This window comes from Rissa tridactyla, chromosome Z, assembly GCF_028500815.1.
Source record: "Rissa tridactyla isolate bRisTri1 chromosome Z, bRisTri1.patW.cur.20221130, whole genome shotgun sequence".
Taxonomy (NCBI): Eukaryota; Metazoa; Chordata; class Aves; order Charadriiformes; family Laridae; genus Rissa; species Rissa tridactyla.
This window is the reverse complement of record NC_071497.1, coordinates 68723003-68744346: the sequence shown is the minus strand read 5'-3', so window position 1 is coordinate 68744346 and position 21344 is coordinate 68723003. Positions and strand designations below refer to the sequence as shown.

Below are 21344 nucleotides of genomic sequence, written 5' to 3'. Positions count from 1 at the left end.
AGATAATACAGAAATCTTGAGGAAAATTACTGTTAACAACAGACTTCTGGAAGGGACTGCATTGCACAGTGGCGATAATACCTGAGGAAATAACGGAGTTTGAGAATGAGGGGGAGGGAGGGAAGGCTGAATTAGGTTTTTACCTTTTATCTGTCTACCAGTCTGTCTATCTGCCTGTCTAGCTACCTGTCTCAAATATGTGTGACGCTCATACAAGAAAGCCAGCAGCAGTTGGTGCTGTATTAAGGCTGCGGCACAAAGCTGTATGGAGTGAGTAAGTGGTAAAACAGTGGATGCCGAAACTGCCTGGATTTACTGGATTACCCAGTAAAGAGCTACCTCAGCCGACTGCAAGGTCAGACTTCTTATCTGAATGAGGAATAGTCGACCTGCGCCCAGCTCACATAAACGTTGTGCAGCGGTGGGTGCCGCTACGAGAAGTTGTGAAGCTGGGGCTTTTTTTGGGGATGTGCTTGTGCCACGCTCCATGCTGCCTGGGGAAGGGCAGCTGCCCACGGGTAAAGGAGCTGGATTAGCTAACAGGGTGCCTGCCTTCTCCTCGTACGCAGCAGTCACTTCTCGTCACTTCTCACTTCTTGTGACGTTGTCTCCACGTCTCCCTTCAACTGCAAAAGCACACTGGGGGAGGAAATTCTACTTAATGGCATAATCTGCTGTAACAACAAATCAGTAAATTACTGAACTTTAAGCCTTGGTTCCATTCTGTTAGTGAGCTAAAGTGTACAAATCAGGGCAACTTGTGTCAAGAGTTAGTGGCCTGGTTTCTTAATAGCAGCATGCTACAATAAGGAAAGTAAAACATAGAAGAATCCACCTGATAGACACCTGTCTGAAGCAGAAGCAAGTGGGGTATCTTGTCCCTAATTTGTCCTAGATGGTCACGAAGTACCATGGCAGTGGAGAGTGTGTGACTCAAATGTTTCTGTGCTTGTATCCTCATTTGCATTTTCTATTTGAGGAGAATGGTAATTGCTAAGTGAAGAAAGGCACAACATTTTATTAAATAGTTTTTCATCAATTCAACTTTCTTAACTGTGTATTCTAATAGGACAGTAAGAAGAGTGCTCTAATAATGAACTCGAGAGCGATTTAATCCAGTATTCCTGCTGTGTAGTATAAAATTCACTTATCTTTATGTGCAGTACTTCAGATGCTTATAGAACTGATGTGATTTATAGATACTAAACACAGATTTAGCTGTAATATCTCAAATGAGAATTTACCTAACTTTTCCTAAGTGAAAAAATGTAAGTGACCTGACGCTTCGTTTAACTATGCCCATGAAATAGAGTTCCCTGAAATACATATAGGTCAAATTTAGAACAGCAGAAATGACTGAAAATGAAGTAACTCTCTTAATAAGATGGGCAAAACAATAAACAGAGGAAAAATCCAGCAGTACTGTTTGGATAGTAGTCCTGTAGTAGCTCTGCTAATAATAGTTATTCATTTGACTCTAGCCAAATATCCTTCCATTTCACTGTCTCAGCTCTCTCTTTTTGTTTTTGTTTTCTTTTCCAAACTGCCCAGTGCTAGTTCATCATATTAAACAGTAAAAAAAAAATACGTTAAGAGTCTCTGGAGTTGCCTTTCTGAGAAGCTGACAGCTACAATAGACTTTGCTTCTCTGAAGACAAAAAGCAACTGTTCTGCTTTTGTGGAAGCAAGTATTATCTCCAGAAAACTCTTCTTAAATGTACATGGACCTGCCTCTCTGACCGCAAAATGTACAATGGCTGCATTTTACAAAAAAAAAGATAACTTTTTTCAAAACTCTGACTAGAGATAGCCTGTCAGCCACCTGGCCACAGGCATCTGGATATGCCAGAGTCTGGTGTGCGGGCTGGGAGAGTACACGCTGCAGCCCCACTTCACCTGAAACCTGGTCTCCCCGCCCCACAGTGCAGAGCTAGGTGCCTCGGACTCCGCAGAGACATTTAGGTGCCTTTAAAGTGCATGAAAAATATTTGCTTGCAAAGCGGGAAGGCTCCTGCAGTGCAGCAGTGGGTTGAGGGGGGTGTTTGAACACCATCCTTCTTGGGCACCTGCGTGAGGTGCCTCATTCCCTGAGGTCAAGGAGAGAGGTGTCTAGTTCAGCTTTTTTTCAAGAAGCAGCTGCTTGAGCAGAGTTGGTAATAGTCACCTGGGAAACGTGGGCTTTGTTCTCCCTTGAGTCTCATGGCAATGTAGACTTTGTCTCCAACTTTCCAGAAGCATCTATGCTACCAGGCAATACAATAGTCAGAGAAGCACTCTACCGCTGCTATTGAAACCAGGTCTCGGCTCATCCCGGGATGCTTATTCGAGTTTCCAGGCAGACAAGCAAGGACACGTCTTGCCTGTGGCCTAACGACTGGGGCACTTAGCTGGGAGGAGAGGAGTTCTGAGTTGGCCCTTTTGGACTGCTCATGCAATTCACATTTGGTAAATAGGCAGTGCATGAAAAGAAGTTATTTAGCTATTTAGTTAGATCATTTAATTATTTAGAGCAGAAATTATTTAATCAGTAAGCATTCATCGTCTCTGGCCGTAATACCAGAGTGGGTCTACAGTAGGGCAGGTTACCTGGCTCTCAGACAGGGGTGCTTCTACACCTGTATCACGTTCTAAATGGTTATGCGACTTTGTGCTATGAAACCTAGGTGACAGATAATTTTAAGTTCATTCTGGGTTAGGCAGCTACTGAAGACTGGGCTTCGTGGATTGTTTTCCTGATTTTAATGAGCCCAAATTCTGCTTAGGCCCTGTCTGGTACCAGAATTGATCATTTCAATGTGCATTAAGGAGGAATATCAAGTGAATGATTGGGACCACCTACATACCATTCAGTCTGCCAGGCCATGAGCTCCCTTTACAATCAGGGGAGAGAAGTAGTGGTTAAGTTTGCTATAGGAAAAGAAAAGTTCTGATAATTATAGCTCTTCCAACTATTGTATTATATATCCTGTGGTGCATTGGAGGTTTTCTTATTGCAGGAAGCTGATGCAGCAAACTTTTTACAGCTGAGGCTGTTCTTGTTTCTGGGTCTGTGGGTGTAGAGCACAGAAAGCTGAGCTCCCAGCTAGCTCTTGAGAAGCTCTGCGGGAGGAACAGGGTCCTGCATGCAGTGTCGTAAACGGTGTGATGGCAGGGCCACTCTCGAGCTGCTGCAGACCTCGCGCTGCAGGCTGTGACACTGGAGCAGCAGAGGGATCGATGGCAAAGGGGAGTCCCTCAGCCTTTTTCTAATTTAGCCTTCTCAGGTCACATTTAACAGTGATATAATATGATATAATACACTACTATGTTATAATACACGGAAATTTTCGTGTAGCCTAGAGTGCGATATGGGTAGGGAAATACAGATGCCTTCAGTTGCTTTCCCACCTTCTTGATACCTGTGTGCAAACGTGCGTTTTCATCTGCGTACAAAAATATTCTCATAGCAGCTGAGATGAGAAAATGCAGCACATGTGGTATAGAGATAGCAGTCACATTGGTTTATGTGTGATGACATGCATTTCTTTTCTTAGAGTCCTAACGTGGGTCATGCTTCTCTGACTGTATTTGGAAATATTGCCAGTTTAAAAAACAGGGCCAACAACTGATAATGTGGACACAAGGGAAGAGAATTTGCTGGGGTGAAATGCTGCTGGATTGAAAGTTGGTTTTATCACAGGGAAGCACATGAAGGTTTTTTTATTGCTTGTGAAGCCAGCAACCAAACTGCATATAAAGCATGTAACTGTGTACAGCTTGTTAGCCTCATGTACTTTTAATCTCTTTGTGGTATAATTGAGGACAAATTGTGGTAGTCTAAGGAGAAAGTTGAAATAATCCTGTTTGTTGTACCAAGATAAAAGAAAAGAAAAACTGCAGGTCAGTTTAAAAAGATGCAATTTATGTGAGTTTTCTGTAAAAGAAAGCTTTTGCCGCTTCACTTAATGATGGAAACATGCCAGGATAATTAATTTGAGTAGGCTTGAATTCTTGCTGTCTTTATTTAAAACACATAGGAAGTTGTCGGTCCTGCAGGAACTGCTCTTAAGCATTACTTTGAAATCAGCCTTTGTGTGTACAGTAGGCTGTTGAGATTTCTTAACTCCAGATAAGAAGCAGGTTTTTTGCCAAAGAGGGCAATGCGTGGGCCACAAATAAGGAGTTATCAAGAGAAAGACAATTCTTTTGCAGTAACTAGTGCACTTGTGGGTAAATTTAATTAGATCCCTTACTCTGCAGCAGTGCCAGAACAGAAGAATAGACATCGCCTAGTCCTGTTACCCCAGTCTCTCCAACTTTTCATTCACAACGTGTGTGTAGTATCATGTTTGGGATGCTTTTATAGCAGGTTATTGGTAACTCTTCAGTGCAGCTTCTTGGATCCTGAACAGTTGTAACTGAAAGGCAGTGACTCAGGCTTTCACACACTCGGAGGCTTTCAGGCTGGAAGCTGACCTACTTCCAGGAAGAAGCAGTCGGCCAACTAAGCCAAGAAAACTTGTTGGAGGGAGGGAGAGGAGGGGAGGAAGACAGGCGGGAGGGAGGATTTGTTACTAAATGAGGCATTGTTTTTCCTTTCTTCTGGGTGGGTTTGTTTTGGTTTTGTTTGGGTTTGGGCTTTTTTTGGTTTTTCTGTTGGGTTTTTTTTTTTTGGTGGCTTATAACTTATTTCTACACTAAATGTTATGGTCTTTGTTAATTATTAAATAGCTTGAGATATTGTAGCTGATGTGAAGAAAACGTCGGTCTCAAGATAAAAGAAAGTAACCCAAACAGATGAAGCGGTAAAATGGAGACTTGCCTTTTAAGGCTTCTGTAAACACAATGAAGTATCAACAAAGTAATTAATGTGAGGATTATAAAATTCTCTGACTTTTAGTGCAAAAAATCCAGTGTCTTGCCAACCGCATTCTTTGCTTCTTTTGATTCCTCTCAGAGGTTCACACTGTCTTTATTTAGAAGGTTGTTCTCAATAACAAATTTTTTAGATTTAAAATAAAAACAGACTAACTATAACGATAAAACTGATGTTTCAGTACATGAGCTGAAGATATCTACTTGCCTTCGGGAGAATTTACTGATATTTAGATACTAAGAAAAAATGGCAAAAAAATAGAGAAGTAAATATACAGGAGAAAACGAATGAGAAAATATTTTCTACTTGTATTGACTTATTGGGTAAAGGTTAATATACCTTTCCAGATTGAATTCTAAGTAGTCCTCTATTTTCCCTGCATTAAGTGGGTTGGATTCCACATAGCCCTGACCGCATATACTAAAGATACACCAAAAACGTGTTTTATATTTATGCTCATTTACAAAAAAGCCCCAAGCGGTGCAATCAATATAGAATTATTTGTTTTACATGAAAAGAACTTGATTTGATATCACTACCTGTGTATGCACACAATGCATGTACCAATACAGTAAAGTGGATCAGGCTGAAGACTAATATGTTAGCAAAAAAAAAAGTGTTTCCTGCTTTGGCCACATTTGTTCCCTGAACAAGCTCATTGCAGTGAGAATTGCTCAGTGGCTTCTGAAAGCCACAATGAAGACTATCTGTACTACAATTCAATAGAATAAAGTAACTGCATGCTGCTTTTTTTTGTTCTTTATGTGTTCACAGTCTTGTCAATAAAATCTTCAAAACAACTTATTGTGAAAGCTGTTCAAATTATGGGTTGCTCATTCTGTAAGAGTAGTTGACTAATTACAGTTGGATTATTGTTTTGATAACATAGATTCTGAAAAATACGGGAGTAACTTTACTCTTACACCAAAATGTTGTTGCCTTTTAATATAAAGCAGTAAAGTTACACTAAATATGTTTAATGTGAAGCAAATACTACTTGACCGCCCTCTTTCATAACCTTATTACTTTCCCTTCCTGCCTTCATTCTACCTTCTGCCTAATATTTCAAGGACAGTAGGTGATTATAGTGCAAAGGGTATCTGTAGATGCCTGTACTCTGTTTCTGAGTGAGCCAATCTTCAGCAAATTTTTGCAGAGGGATGAAAAAAATAACCCGTTGGGTACTGGAGTGAGAAAAAAGTGCTTTTACAAGTTCCCTGACAACGAAGGAGAGCCAGTGTGACCTTGCACAATACAGAACACCAGAAAATCCACCCCAAAAAGAGTGCTTAGAAATACTTCATTCATGGAGAAAGCTTGAACCAGAGAGCACAATCTGCTGTGAGATGAAGCCAGCGTAAAGCAGGACTTAGGAGTTCTCTCACCCCTTTCCTTTCTCTGTCCCCAGCAGGGTCTGACAGGCTTCAGGGTCCTGCGGATGTGTATTCTTTGGAGGAAGAAATCTTTGAGACCAAGGGGAAAATTTTCTTTGTGGAATTTGTAGTGACTCTCTTGGAGCGAAGTAACATAAAGGGCAAAGTTAAAGCCCTCTTCTGGAAAGAATAAATACTTCAAAAAATGCTAGATGGAGCAATTAAGGCAATGTAGGCTGTACACATCTTACTGGCTGCCAGTCTACGAAACTGCTTCAGGAAACAGACAATAATCCAGTGGGATTTTCTTGATATTTTTTCCAAAACAATTCATGCACTAAAAAACCCATGCAAGAATGCGTGTTACACAGTCTTGGTTTTACCGTAACGCCAGGTCATGGCCTTGCTCTTCTTTAGTGGCTACATGCTCACCCCCTTCCACCCCCAAATCCCCCAGCTTTGGGTGATGACTTTGGGTTTGTCAGGGCCCGCTGCCCTGATGGAGGGGCACAAAGGGGCCGCGGCCGTAGCTGTGCCTGTGCCCGTGCTGCCGAGCAGAGGGAAGCTGCCCACGGGGGCTCTTTCTGTTCCCGTTACTGGCGTGACTGCTCACCACAAAGACAAATGGTTGCTTAGCTGCATTATATAAGAAACCTTTTCTGGTTTATAGCTAATACCATTAAGGGAAAAAAAGTGGTGAAGTAATGTAAAGTACATTTACATTACATTTACTGTTACTGTAAAGTTCCTGCTGTCAAGGTTAACTCTAAACAAATGTAAAACTAATGTTCAGCATGAGGTGGATCCTTATAGACTCAGTGGTCAAGATCTGTCCTGTCTTCTTTTTTCTTTATACTGTGATTGCTAGACCTGTTTGATGCAACCTATAAATAACAGCAGCAGTGAATGCCTCTGTTTGACTGGATGTTTTAACGCCAGATGAGAGTTGACATAACTGAGTCTGTATGATTATGGGATTCTGTCATATATTGCCATCTTAAATTGGAGCATCAACTTTGCGATGTAAAACAAAGTGATTGAAAATTCAATTTTGCTATTTAGACTGAAAACAACATGACACGTTTATGACATGACATAAAATGCAGACTAATAATACTTTAGTATATTTTATTAAACTTTTGTGAACTTATTTCGCAAACCAAGTAATGAAACACACAAAATCTGATTTCATTTTTTTCTCATCCAATCAAACAATCTTTTTGTTATACTGATTAACCTGAACAAGAGGTTACAATCAGACAACTATTATAGTCATGACATGAAATGACTGATTACCCAACAGACATTTTCTGCTTGCTCACTTTAAGCTGTGAGCTTTCCTTAAAAAATCAAAACAGTTATGAACTGGGCTGTTCATAAAGAAATATGAGCTATTACTTCAATAAACTTGTTTCAGCTTGTACTTCAACGGCAGCAAACAGAAGGCATTATAGCCATCATTAGACATGTCATTTATAGTTATGGAAGAATTCCCACACGTTCAGGCTTAAAGGTGCACAGTCAGAACATGTATTGTTTTTCGTCCTAGTAGGAGCAAGAAAATGGTGGTGCAGAAGTATAAAAGCAGCTATAATCCTACACTGCAGCTCCTGTGGTATACGTTGCAATAATGCAGTTGCTGCAATTTCTGGGAATTCCCAGAAAAAAACCAAACCACCATGCAAAGAGATAGTGGAGTTTATTGGAAAGCTTACAGTTCCTTTTATCCCATTAAGGATTTTTTCTAACTTTTCTTGTCTGAAGCTTTATGTTAGAAGCTACTCTGCTGAATGAAGCTATCCTATTTAAACCAAAGCGCCTGTGCCCCCTACCCAATTGGCAGAGAGGAACTGCTGCTTTTGAAGTCTTCAGAGGGTCCTTCAGAAGCTTTAAGCTTGTATCTGGCTTCCTTTGTTCCATGCGGTCTGTTTATTTGACTGTAAATAAAGTGCCATTTACAGACAGAAGTTAGGAAGTGGATTTTTGCTTGCCCGACTAATCTCCCATCGTGATCGTTAGGTCACAAAGTAGAAGTCTGTCACCAAAAGCTATTAAAATCCAGATAGTGAATTAGGTTTTTTTTTTATTTCAAGATTCTTAAATTATCAAAGTTCATTGCCTGAAGGCAGCAACAGATACTGAATCTTTCCAGCCTAGAATATACAGTACTTTGAACCTAGATGCTTCAATGATTGGCACCCTTTTAACGCATAAGAGACCCTCTTATTCTGGCACAGGCTTAAAATAGGTTTGAAGCAAACTTAGCATTTTCTCTTTTTTTGGCTACAAATGCTTGAATTTCTCATTCTGAATACTGTATTTAGATAGATGTACAAAATGGATAAAAGATGTCCTTATAGTGTAAGCACTATATAAGATGGAGGAAAATGGCAGGAAAATGCCTAGTATATTACTGCAAGCCTATACTTGTTAGGCCCAAACCCATTAAGATTTGTGTGGAGTAGATCTAAAAATCAAAAACCTGCTAATGGTTATAAAAATGTGGAATTTAAAATGACTGTGATTAAAATATGCTGAAACTGTGGTTCACTTTATTATGTTCGTGATCAGTCAAAGTGTATTTGCCAAGCCTTTCTAATTTGATTTTGCAAAGGAGTCACGAATGGGAGGCAAAGCTGGTCCATAGGATATTGTAGATGACAGTGTGTCTTCAGGGGTGGGTTTGATTTTTTGCGCTTTTCTTTTTGCTGTCCTGGACTATCTGCCTGGCCAGAAAGTGAGGATGATAGAAGCAGTTTTGAGAAGAGACCTGTGGCCTGTCAAACAGTTTTCTCGTTATTGCAGGTAGAAATTCTTGCCCTCAAAGAGCAGTGCTGTGATGCTGCAGTAGTGCAAATGATTAACAGGAATAAAACCAAACCCCAGTGGTAAATGGGAAGGACAAGTGAAACGGTTCAGTGAGGAGATGGGATGGGAGGCTGGTGAGAAGAAAAGAGCATTGCTCCCCTAAGACGTGATGAGGCCCAGAGAAACTGCAAGGAGCTGAAGCATCTCCAGGTTGGGCCAGGCAGTGTCTTTGCTCCTTGGAATCAGCCCCCATCTTGGAGAAAGCAGGACCACAAGAGCGGCTGTGGAAGGTCCAGGGAAGGATGCTGCATTGCCTGTGGGAGGGCGAGGGGGAGAGGTGGACAGACGAGGAGTAACCCAGCGCATGTTGTGTTGACCCATGTCTGACTCATCACAGCACCCAAGGGGAATTTGAATCAGCACAGGGACTTCCCTTCAGGCTGTTGGTTGTGTTATCTGGTCTCTCTAGTTTTATCCAGTTCTGGAAATTTTTGCCCTGGCCGTAGCATTTAATAAAACTCTCCCTTTGGACACAATTTGAAAGATCCTCCGTGCATTTGCACCGAAGTTGGCCAGTGGACTTAGTCAAAAGACATTTAGCAATGTTACCACTTGGCGAGAGGTGTGATTTACTAAGAACTGTGTAACAGTGTCCAGGCAGTCAGGAGTTTTTCTCTAGATGTCATTGAATTTGGGGTCACACTGGAAATGTTTATAATTCTAGGATACTTTTGGCTCTTGACTCAAAAGCAAAAGTTTGTTTCCATGTGCACCATATAACTTGGAGACATAGTCGTCTTCTGTATTTACATGCGGGATGGCATTGCAGTATAGTCTCCTGTGGCCTTTGAGAATGGGGCACTGCTAAATTGTGCTTGATTTCTGGCTGAGGATAATATAATTTGGAAACCACAGACCCAAAACCAAACACAGGATGTGAAGTGAGAAAAATATTTTGATACAATGCAGTATATTAGATCGCAAAATTATGACTGTTGGTATCTATCTCAGCTCCTCTTTTCCCTCTCCCCAAAACCCAGACTTGAGCAATGAATATATATGGTTGTGTCAACAGTACTGCAAAACACAGAGTGATATGTCTGTACCCGTTGTGTTCTCCAGTCTTAAGTAACATGACTCAGGAAATATATTTATCTCTAAGGATGTTTCTCAAGGAACTATACTTTTAGCAAAGGGTGACTGCTCGCTTTCCAGAGGCCAGTTGTAGATAGTGGTTGTTTGAAATAACTAATATATGATTTCCTGTTTTGAGTTTGTGCTAAAAAAGCAGTAACTGTGTGAGTTGTATTTAGTCTTCTGCTAGTAACGTGTGTGTTTCCTATTTTATGGGCAAAGGTACAAAATTCATTGAAAGTTTTTACGTGTCGTGAACTTTGCCTGCAAACCTGCGGTTGTGATTTTAATGTTTTCAATATGATGTTGTTGTTGTTATTACTATTACAGCTGAGCTACTGTGACGGACTGCTTTATGCTAATATAATCCCTCTTAACCTCTCTTCTGAAGCTGGTTTGGGGACCTGGAAGAGAGTGATACCAACAATGAGTTCGCTGCCCATTAAAACTAGAGAAACACTTAGAATTTAAGCTTATATTTTTAAGATGCCAAAAATAGGCTCATGTCTCCTTAAAAGTTCCCTGTTATAAGGGATTATCATAAAGGCTGCCACTTTACTTCACAATGACTCATAACAAATAACTACGGTGAGGCGTATTTTGTGTGTAGAGCAGTTAAAACTCATTCTGTCTGGGCACACAGGAAGGGAGGGGAAATGTGAGGGATGTTGTTTAACCCATATGCAACTTCATGAACCTGCCTCACCTGGGAACCTCAGGCAGTAACTGTGCAGTGCAACCACAGGTCATGATTTCTTCTGTCAGTGACATTTTTGGAGGGTTCTCAGGAGCCCCAGGGTGTGTCTTAGCTGGGGTGTAACTTGTTCCTGAGATCCCATTGGTGTGTCAGTCCTTCCACCTCCAAGATGGGAGAGGAGTTATCTACTCCTGGCTATTAGGGGACTCTGTCCATTTTCCTGCAGCTTCTCTAGTAGGTGTTCTCCAGGATGTCCATCTGCAGCTTTTGATCAGAAAGCACTCAGGTCCTTTGTGAATGAGGAGTGGGCCCCACGCCCACAGCAAACTGGTGACATTTAGGACCTTGTCCCCAGCCCACACTGCCAGTTCCCAAAAAAATGGCACGGAGTGACATATCCTTATTCCTAGGCACGCAAGTGCCCAAGGAAAAGCAATTAATGCTATGATCACAGCAAAGTGGAGTTTCAGTGTTAAGTGTCATGATTTATTAATGCAGTTCTATCTTGCATGTTTATATTTCTAAGTTTTCCTGTTTGGACAACTGTTCAGACTGTTTGGACTGAAAACAAAAGCTTCTGGCCTGATAATGAAATTACTCAAAAATGTAGATTTTCCGATGCAGTCTGATTTGTGTTCCAGTGCTTCAAACATTAAGTTGCAGATAGACACTAGTATACAAACAGTATTAGCAGTTACAGTTAGTACATTTTCGTTTTAATGTATCTCAGCAGGCTGTTACGTGTTTGCTGTGCCATAAACTTAACTTATGCCTTAGGGTAAAGGAGGATAACAGATCTCTGAATCATATTTCTTGCCTCCCTTCAGCTAAAACATTCCCATTAGTAATGCTGCAACTTTTGTTAATGCAAACAGTGAACGCATCATTGATCTCTGCCCACAGTATTATAACACCTATAAACAGTGATAGACAGGCATTACACATGGGCAGATGGGTAATGCAGGGAAAAGGCTGGGTTTTTTCTTGCACATGTCGGAGGCTACATTTTGTTTTCTTCTATCGGGGGAGCTGGCACAGATGAAGAACCTTCTTCACTGGGATTAAAATTCTTCTTTAATTGCTTCTCTGATAATCATAATCTTTCTGTTAACAGGCATTCTTCATAACTGCTGTGAAGCCTACAATGTTGGGCTCCTAGAAGCAAAAATATTTTCTGGCCCATCAAGAGAGCAGTTTGGATATTCAGTTCAACAGTTTATAAATGAACAAGGCAAATGGTAAGCAGTTTGAACACCTTGTTATATGTCCAGTTAAAAAGTTAAGGAAAAAATGTTGCAACTGCTTTTTCTTCTATAATTCCAAATTTCATTTAAATGTGTTCCAGTTAATTCCTTTTTATATTAGAGTTATCTTTTTGCTAGTAAGTACTTACATTTTCAAAACAAAAGTGAAAATATTCTAAAGACCTATGCATGCGAATGTTCAGGTTTTTTTCCTTTACACAATGCTGTCTGAGGTCTTCCTTTCTGTTAATCTTTTACTTTCATCTCCAATACAAGTTTCCTCAGACTCACAATTGCTGTGGAATTTTAGCTTTCCTTTCGTTCCTTCTTTTGCCAATAGCATCTCTCTTACACATTGCGCATTTGTGGGATATTTTTTCATTTTAACATTGTTGAGGTTAAAACAAATGATTAGGGCTGGGAAGTTGTAATGATGAATATTAAAATTAAGTGAACTTAAATTTGTGTCATTTTGTGTCTGACATAGTATTGTCTTCGCTTCTCAAGGGACGGAATGTGTATCATAACACGGTGGCTAGCAAAGGCCTTGTGTCCGCTGCATCTCTTCAGCCATAAAATTTGATGAGAAGTCCGCTGTTGCCACAACATTGGGTTTGATGAGTAATTAGTAAAATATTTTTTCTAGTGCTGTTGGTTTCAAAAATAACTTTAAACTATTAAGCCAGAGTAAACCCATTTAGTGGAAAACAGAGTGTTTCCTCCTCTGCAGCCTCAGCAACTGAGCTTAAGGTGTCTTTCATGGTGAGGACTGTATGTCTATAACGAGTTCAGTCGTACTCAACTACTTTAAGTGGTTATTAGTGTATACATGGGTTTAAGTCTATAGCAGAAAGTCACACAAGTTATCTACATTATCGGAAGCCTAGATGGCATTTTAGATGTGTCATTCTCTGTAGATTGATACAGTGTCAGAACCAAATGTCGTGGTTTTGGCCGGATTGGCCAATCAGAATGACAGATGCCCCCCTGCCTCCTCCAAAGAGAGGAGAGGAAAAGATAATGAGATTTATGAGTTTAGAGAAAGAACTGAACTACTTTACTGAAAATATTAAAAAATAACGGAATTATAAATAAAATAAATTTTATTATATTTGTGGTGGTTTTGTGTTTTATTTTTTTTAAATAATGCACACAAGAAAAAGCTCTATTGTCCTAAGGAAAAAAAAAACCCACAACCTAGAAATAAAGAGAATAAGAGAGTAAAACATGACTGACTTTTTATAATATATATATATTATAAAAAATAATAATATTGTTATTAATAATAATAAAGTATACAATATATACAAAACCGCATCCAGCTCCCAGGATGACGATCGCATCACCAGCAGGCACAGGGAAAGTCCCAGACTGGAGTCAGCGACGGACAGGAGCTGAATTCTGGGTCTGGAGCCAGGAATGCTTGGATTGGGATTAAAGGCAGACGAACAGGCAGGGTCCTCCTCGGACATCGGCCACTGAAGAAAGAGACTTGACCTTTGATCCCTCAGCTTTTATACTGAGCGTGATGCATACGGGGTGGAATACCCTGTTGGTCAGTTTTAGGTCACCTGTCCTGTCCGCTCCTCCCTACAGGTGTGACCCCTCTACGCTTCTCCGCTTCCGACCCTCTAACGGGGCAAATAACGAAGTGAGCTGACCTTGGTTATTATAGCAACAAGTCTAAGCAAGAGCCTCTGTGCATACCATTCCTTGGTATAATCAGGTCTTATCACTCTGAGAGTGAACAGTTTCTGAACAATATGCTGTTAATTTCAGAGTTTAGTCAGTTAGAAGAGGCCCAGCTAAAAAGCAAAATTACAAAACAGAAAATTGTTTCTGTTTTACCTCAAACCAGGACACCAAAATAGCCATAATCTGGCATCAGCAAATGCTTAAGTGATGATGGACAGATAGTAAGTAACTGAACTCTTTTCTGTAAGAGGAAAGTAAGATGTTAAAATCAGAAATACATGAAAATGCATGTGAAAATGTTACAATTAAAGTTTGGAAAAGCCCGTACGAAAATATTGAGCTAGCTGAGACATTTGTGTATAGCCCTGCACAGAGATACATATGCAGAGATGTAAGATTACCTACATCCCATTGCATCTCTGGCATTACTGTGTTTGCCATCAGTGATCAGGAGGTAAAATAAGTGGAAAGCAGAGCTGTATCCTCCGAACTAGGAGCTTGGCGTTTCCTCTCCCTCCGTTGGGTAGACTCCCAACCTATCCCCACTCCTCGCCTGATGTTGTGGTGGCTTTTCACTGCGTTTCTGTCTGCTTTAATTATGTGTTTAGTCACCCATAGATCAGAGCTCTCTTTTTTAAAACTTCTGTGTAAAGCCATTGAAGGAGAACAAGCATGTCTGCCTGAAGTGAAATGAATGCTTTGGCTCATACATGGAGAAACTATGTCTGGTGTTGTGTACTTCTTCGAAGTTTTTCAATAAGCTTGCAACAGGAGCACTAGGTTTCAGAGTCACTCAAGCTATTTATGTTTTGTATTTCCCTGTTTTATTTTAATTCCTATATAAAAACTCCTCCACTACCACTTTCTTGAATAACGTGTGGTGGAGTTTGGGAAAGAGTAACTTTGGATTAACTTCTCCTCTCTTCTCCCAACTATATGAATATTATGAATCTGGGAAGCTTTCCCGTAGATAGGCACTTCATCGTTTGTTCATTCACTGCACTGTGTCTGACCATATCTCCAAAAGTCAGGGGGATTTCATCAGTTCTTGGTTGAGTAACCATGACTTGTTAGAGACTCTTCAGTGAAGAAAAGCTCTTTTCAGTCTTCCTCTCCAGAAATCATTAAGACAAGCTTAAAAAAAAAAAGTCAGTCATGTTTTACTCTCTTGTTCTCTTTATTTCTAGGTTGTGGGTTTTTTTTTCCTTAGGACAATAGAGCTTTTTCTTGTGTGAATTATTTAAAAAAAATAAAACACAAAACCACCACAAAACACTCAAGATGTTCGGTATGGAGCTGCTTTCTCCTATAAGGAACGCAGAGGCAGCAGTCCATCTGCAGAGCACTTGTCGACATGGCTGAACTAGGAGTGAGAGAAACAGACTGAGCCTTGCTGGGGATGCTGCTTTCTGTCAGAGGGGAGCATTTATTACTGAGCGTATGCTTTTATGGAGAGATCGTCATCGTGCAGCAAGCGTGTGATGTGCTTGAGAACTCTGTTGAGGTGCAGCGGGGCTGCTGGCCACATCAAACGCTGATGGGGTGGCACCTCTCTCCAAGGGAGACGCTATCCAGAATCTGAGATCCACTAGAAATTTTATCACTTCCTAGACCTTGCTTCTTTTAATAAAATCACATGGCATTATATTAAATACAGCTTTAGAAATCCTCCTGTACTCTTCTCAAAGCACAGAAAAGAGAGATATAGAAAAAAACAGCAGATGCTAGTTATATTATTCAGCTGTATTTCTGGGAGGTACAGAGGCAATAAAGGCTATAGAAAATGATAAAAAGAAGAGAATTTTTGCAGAACTGGGACTGCATGCAGCAGTATGTCATCACTTTTCCTTTGAGACAAGTTCAGAACGAAGCGGCAGGACAGTCCAGCCAGGCGTGTAGAGTATGGAGAGGGCTGGTACGTGTTGGGAAGCTATGACACAAACCAGCAAGGGAGCCCATTTTGTGTAGAGTCAGATGATCCAGGATAATTGGACACTGGTCTGCTGTGCATTGATGACATGTGATGCTTGTAAATAAGGACAAACTTGCAAGTCAAACACAGCCCAAGCTTTTCACAGTGCCTGGTAGGAATTTTGAAGCAGGAGCTCTTTAGTGAACTCAAGGAAAATTGTGAACACCAAATAAACTCATCAATTAGAAAAGTTCAGGCACTGCACAAGTAATTAGCCACAACAGAAACATCATTCAGTTTACGCTCTGGTTCACCCTGTCATGAGATCATCTGTATTTGGACCTTGAGACCAATTTCTCTGTTATTTTATAAGCATAATCTTTTAGAAAGGGGGATTCTACCCTGTCAAGTTTGTCTTGAGTGTGCATTCCCTGAACAGCATCTGATAGTACCTTCTGCAAAGATAACGGTACTTACTCTGTGCTGACACTTGGTTTTACGTCTGTCTCAGGTGTGGAAGATTAAATAGCTGTATATAGCTGTTAAAGTGCTTTTTCCTGCCCATACGTGTCTTCAGTCTGTAGATATATTGCACAACAGAGCTAAAATGTCAGTCTGCTGATGAGGTACTGTTTGGTATGAAGTTGCAGCCACCCTGCTCGGTTGTGTCTGTGTGATTAGGATTTGGAATTTTTGAATTTTGTTTTGGAGTTTATGTTACGGGATTTTTCTTTTTTAAAGTATTTTGTTTCATTCCATATTATGTCAGTAATGACACCTTAATATGCACTGCCCCTGCTGATGTATCACATAATTGTTGCAGTACTGGGTAGTTTTAAAAATCATTGCATGCCACTCACCGGTCATGAAAGCACAGCAGCCTTTCTCCTGAGGTGCAGTGTTGCTACTTCAGACTAAAATGATGTTTTGCTGAAAAGACACATTTCTGCAGCAACTTTTGTTGAAATCAATACATTTTCAAAACCTTCTGATTTTAATGAGTAAGGTAATTTCTGCCAACTTTTTTTTTTTTTTTTTAACAAAATGCTGCCATGGTTACAGCTCCATCTTTTCAGTGCCAGCACCGCTGCTAACACTGACTTCCTTGCCCAGATTTTGCTTCCCTGACTACGTGCCCTACAGTTTGCCTTTTTCCTGCTTGGAGAAGCAGCTCTGGCTTCTGGCTTCTAGGCCTTTTAAGTCTGTCAGTCAAATTCTCTTGCCATGGCTCACTGAAGTTTTTGAAGTTTTGAGTCTTTTGTTCAAAGGATGGAAAGTTTTAGATGATGATAAGTGTTTTAGGGTGTGCAGAGAAGCATGTACGAGAGTGAAGAGTTTTCTGGTTTTCATATCTATTCATCGCTTCCTGTAATTGTAAGGAAAAGGTCCAGATGATTTAAGAGGTCCTTTCTACTTTTATTTTCCTATTTCCTATTAGCCATCTTTGTGTTTAAAAAAACACACTAAAGAGCAAATGCAAGAGAAGAAAAAAGAAAAAAAGAAACCAGAAGATATAAAATGTGCTCTAACAACAGCTGGGAATTTAGCCTTTTGCCATGAATTCTGATTTTTTCTGCTACATCACACTTTGCCAGTTACTAGCTTTGTCATGGTGTAATTTCCCAGAAATAATTCCTGTTGCACTTTGATCTGCCACTCCTGCAGCCTGTGTGGTATGGCAATGCTGCTGAACTTTATTTGACTTCATGTGGTTCCGTCGCTTTGTATACAATGTTGGAGACTGCTTAAGGAGCTGAATAATAAAATCAGTGGCAATATTACATGTTAATCACAATAGTATTGTGTAAAGACAGTCTACAAGGACACATACAGAAGTTTTGTAAAAATAAATATTTAACTCATGGCTGGAAAAGACCGTTAATTAATACACTGTACATGATACAGTTTATTTGGAAACAAGCATTTTCAAGTATTTTAGTACTCATTTGTTGCATTCTTTCCAGATACATTCTGTTTCACTCTGCTTCATGTGTATCCCGTTTAATCACAGTAAAAAAATATTTTTGTAGTTAGCAGGATGTTAGCCAGATACTGTCTTGCTTTCTTCGCTTCTGATGTTTCAGAAAGATACACATGCATTTTCCCAGAGCAGTATTGTGTAACTCTGTACTGTAATGGTTTTTGTTAATTTTCAAAGGCAGGTAGGATTTGCTAATGTCTAATATAGATTAAGGCTCATATTAATCTTAAGTAAGGCTCAGGATATGAGAGAAATAATAATTAAGTTGTTTCCTAGGACCTTTAAGGTTTGCAATTAAAAGTACAGGGCTAGGCTTGGCAGAAATTGGTTAATAACTTTTTCTCAGGAGCGTATTGATGGCGTGTTAGACTAGTTAAGTCAAATAAGGGAAGGGGTTTAATATCTCTGCTCATTTCTGAAAATCACAGTGTTAGTAAGGTCTATGTGTTAGATTATGTGTATGGAGTGGCATTTTTTGGCCTACAGCATAGTTCTGGCATTTGGATTCATGGACCCTACAAGTCTACAAGGAGGACTAATACAGCAAAAGGGAAGGTAATATAATAATTTCCAGTAAAGTATGAGGAGTGCAAGCTAAATGAAAGACAAAGTTAAGTTTGCTGTGGGCACAGTTGGCAGGGATTTATGTTTGGGTTTAAAACCAGAAGATTTTGTCTTGTTTGGCTTACCTTTTTCTGTTTGTACCACACAACAGCTACAAGGTTAGTTTTAGGGCTAGCAAAAGTAAAATACAGTTGTGAATATGAAGTTTACAACTTATCAAGTGGATTGTGTATAAAGAGTGATGATTCCTTGGTATAAATAGATGTCTGGGTTGGAATTAATGTTGAGGTTGGGGGAAACAGGAGTTTCAGAGCCCACATTACAACATAAAGCCCATGGAATGAGTGCAAATATGCGTGATGAAAGGGAGAGAACTGCTTTTTCTAAGCTCTGCAGATGGCGTTTGTCTCTAGTTTATGCTAATAGCAAGGATGAGGGTTGGAGTTAGGCTTAGAGTTAGGCTTGGATTTGGGGACAGCTAGTGCTCAAGCACATTTCTCGTCTTCTCCTTCTCACTTGTTTTGTGTGTGAAACTATGTGCTTCAGGATAACCCACGGCTGCACCGCGATGCCAGTGCGGTGCAGAGATTTACGGTGGGTTTTGTGACCTGACAGAGTGATGCAGGGGGTATTTTCAAGATCCATTAAGGTCATTCTTTGAACAGTAGCTGTCCTCATGCAGGCACTCTGAAATGCATTTGCCTTCTGGGAAACTTAGAAAAAACATACAAATATTTATAAATGTACACAGTGCAGCTTGACACTTAATGCTGAAAAGCCGTTCCAGTTTCAGATACAACATATGCAGTGCTGCCATCCTTTTTGAAAACTGTTTTCTGCTTCCACTAAAACTTTCTGTCTCTCGCCAGCGCAGTTAGCATTTTATAACTGTAAATAACTCTGTAGTACCTAACAAGGGGGCAGACTGTTACATCACGTCTTCCTCCTGTCAATCGCTATTGACCGGCTCCAGCCCTCTGTGTCACTGCAGGTGTTTGCAGGTTGTATCGTCTGTTGGTACATGACCAGTGGAGCAGTTTCTCATGAGCTGTGGTTATTTGGTCCCGAGCTATGGTTGTTCTGGTTTCGTCTGTGCAGAAGAGGCTATGTTCCTCAGAAGATCAGAGGCCTCCTCACAGCTAGTGTAACGTACACTGTTTTTATATAGAGAGGTATTTATATGAACCTGAATTGCAGGTTTAGAGATGCTAAAAGTACACAAAATCCCATTCCTGCTGCCTGCCTAATCACTGTTTTTCAACAAGGTAATTGAGAAGGAGGTAGGTATTTTTAAAATATTCCTACACACAGAAGATAGTGTCTGAAGTTACTTCCAACCAAACTGGTAAAACAGAATAACAGAATAATTTGTGCTCTTAAGTTTGTGTTTAATTGAGATGAAATAAACTAAAAAAATGCAGTGAGTAGCATTTTCTTTGAGAAAGCTAAAAAGGACTCAAACTCTTGCTTGTGCATCTAAAACTATGTATTTTTATCAAAGCCGTTTTATTCAAAATAGTTATAAAATTGCAGCGGTAAAATCAGATGATCTCTGGAAAGTTAATATGATATATAGCAATTGCTTTGAAACATAGTAATTTCATTAAAAGTGTTCTTTATATAGTGTAAGTTATTTGCATTACCTACCTGTAACATTTTAGAGGACAACAGTTTTGCTTTTAGCAACTTATTGACCAATTAAAAAAGAAGGTTTCTTACAAAGTTCCATATTCTGTAGTGGGCTCCCATTGCTTGGTTCTTTTACTGTCCCATAAATGCATTAATTTCTACCATAAACTGTTCTGCTGCTGGGGCAAATACCCACAGTCTCTCCTTTCTAATCATCCATTTGATTTTTTCGTACCCTTTGAGATCATCTGCCAATGGTCATGTCTTGCCTTACCCTTATTGCACTGCACGTTAAACGGCATAAAGAATTGTCCTTCTCTTCCAGCCCTGCACGGCCCTACACTGTCTGGTGGTTTCACTCGCTGAGATTTGTGCTGAAAAATAGGTGTTCTTAAGCAGTATTCACAGGGGCCGATTTAACCTGTTTTGTGCAGGCTTTCAGATAAAACTTAAAGGGGTCTTGAGGAGCAGATATGGGAGTGCAAACCTTGTGGCACCTTATGAGGGAGTGAGTCAGAGAAAGTGAATCACTTTGTGTCGTAGGCACAAATTATCATAAATCTTTAACTTTCTTGTTCAGGATTAAATACTTCACACAGCAGGCTGTTATCACCTGCACTATTTTCTTTCTGACTCAGTGTTGTCAAGGTGTGGTAACGTTCAAGCTCAGGCATACGCATGTGACTGTTGCTGAGCAGATCCTGTAGCAAATGCTTCTTTACAGCTAAAAGAATAACTTAAAAGGAACCAGTTAACCATTAAGTGGCAGAACAATAATTTTTTTGTCTCTCAGTCCCCAACGTACGTATTTCTAGATCTGTGTGCATCCACTTAGATTAATAGTCTTTGACATATTTCTTCTGGCACTATGACATGCTGTCACAGGAACAACAGTGTATGTATTTGAGGCAGCCTAATGCCCAGAGGCCTCTCCACCAACGTTGTCCCTGGTGAACCCGGTGTGTTCACGTGCAAGTAAAGCTGCTGAACAGCTCTGGAGCAGGCTCCTGGGTGTCTTAGGTGCTGTATCTGGTGAAAGCCTCTTTATCTGTTAGCTACGGAGTGCTGTGCAGTAATGCTGCTGGACTTTTCCAGTGTCACCAAAGACCTAATGAACTTCCTGTTACTTCAGGTTGTTGGTTGGTTCACCCTGGAGCGGCTATCCGGCTAACCGAACTGGAGATATCTATGCGTGTCCTGTTGGTACGTCCAAAACCACATGTAAAAAATTGAATTTGCAAGGTAAGTTGTAAAAAATAATGTCTTGCTACAGTTGCTGGGTTTTCCCTTGTTTTTGTACTGGGCCAATCTACCTCATTAAATCTTTTCTTAACCATCTCTCTGCATAATCTCAGCCTGTGACCTGTGTGTGTGTTTGTGTGTGTGGTGGTGTGTGTGTGTGTGTGTGTCCCAGGTACATTCTCAGCTCCATGGCTGGTGCCACGTCCCTCA

The 21344-nt window shown here is 40.3% G+C and overlaps 1 protein-coding gene across 1 annotated transcript in view; it reads left to right on the top strand.

The window, feature by feature from the left end:
* ITGA2 (integrin subunit alpha 2) overlaps nt 1-21344 on the top strand; it is a 68430-nt gene that overhangs the window by 6394 nt on the left and 40692 nt on the right. The window contains exons 2-3 of the mRNA XM_054187081.1: nt 11982-12105; nt 21025-21134. Coding sequence (XP_054043056.1) covers nt 11982-12105; nt 21025-21134 — 234 coding nt within the window. The remainder of the gene's footprint in view (nt 1-11981; nt 12106-21024; nt 21135-21344) is intronic.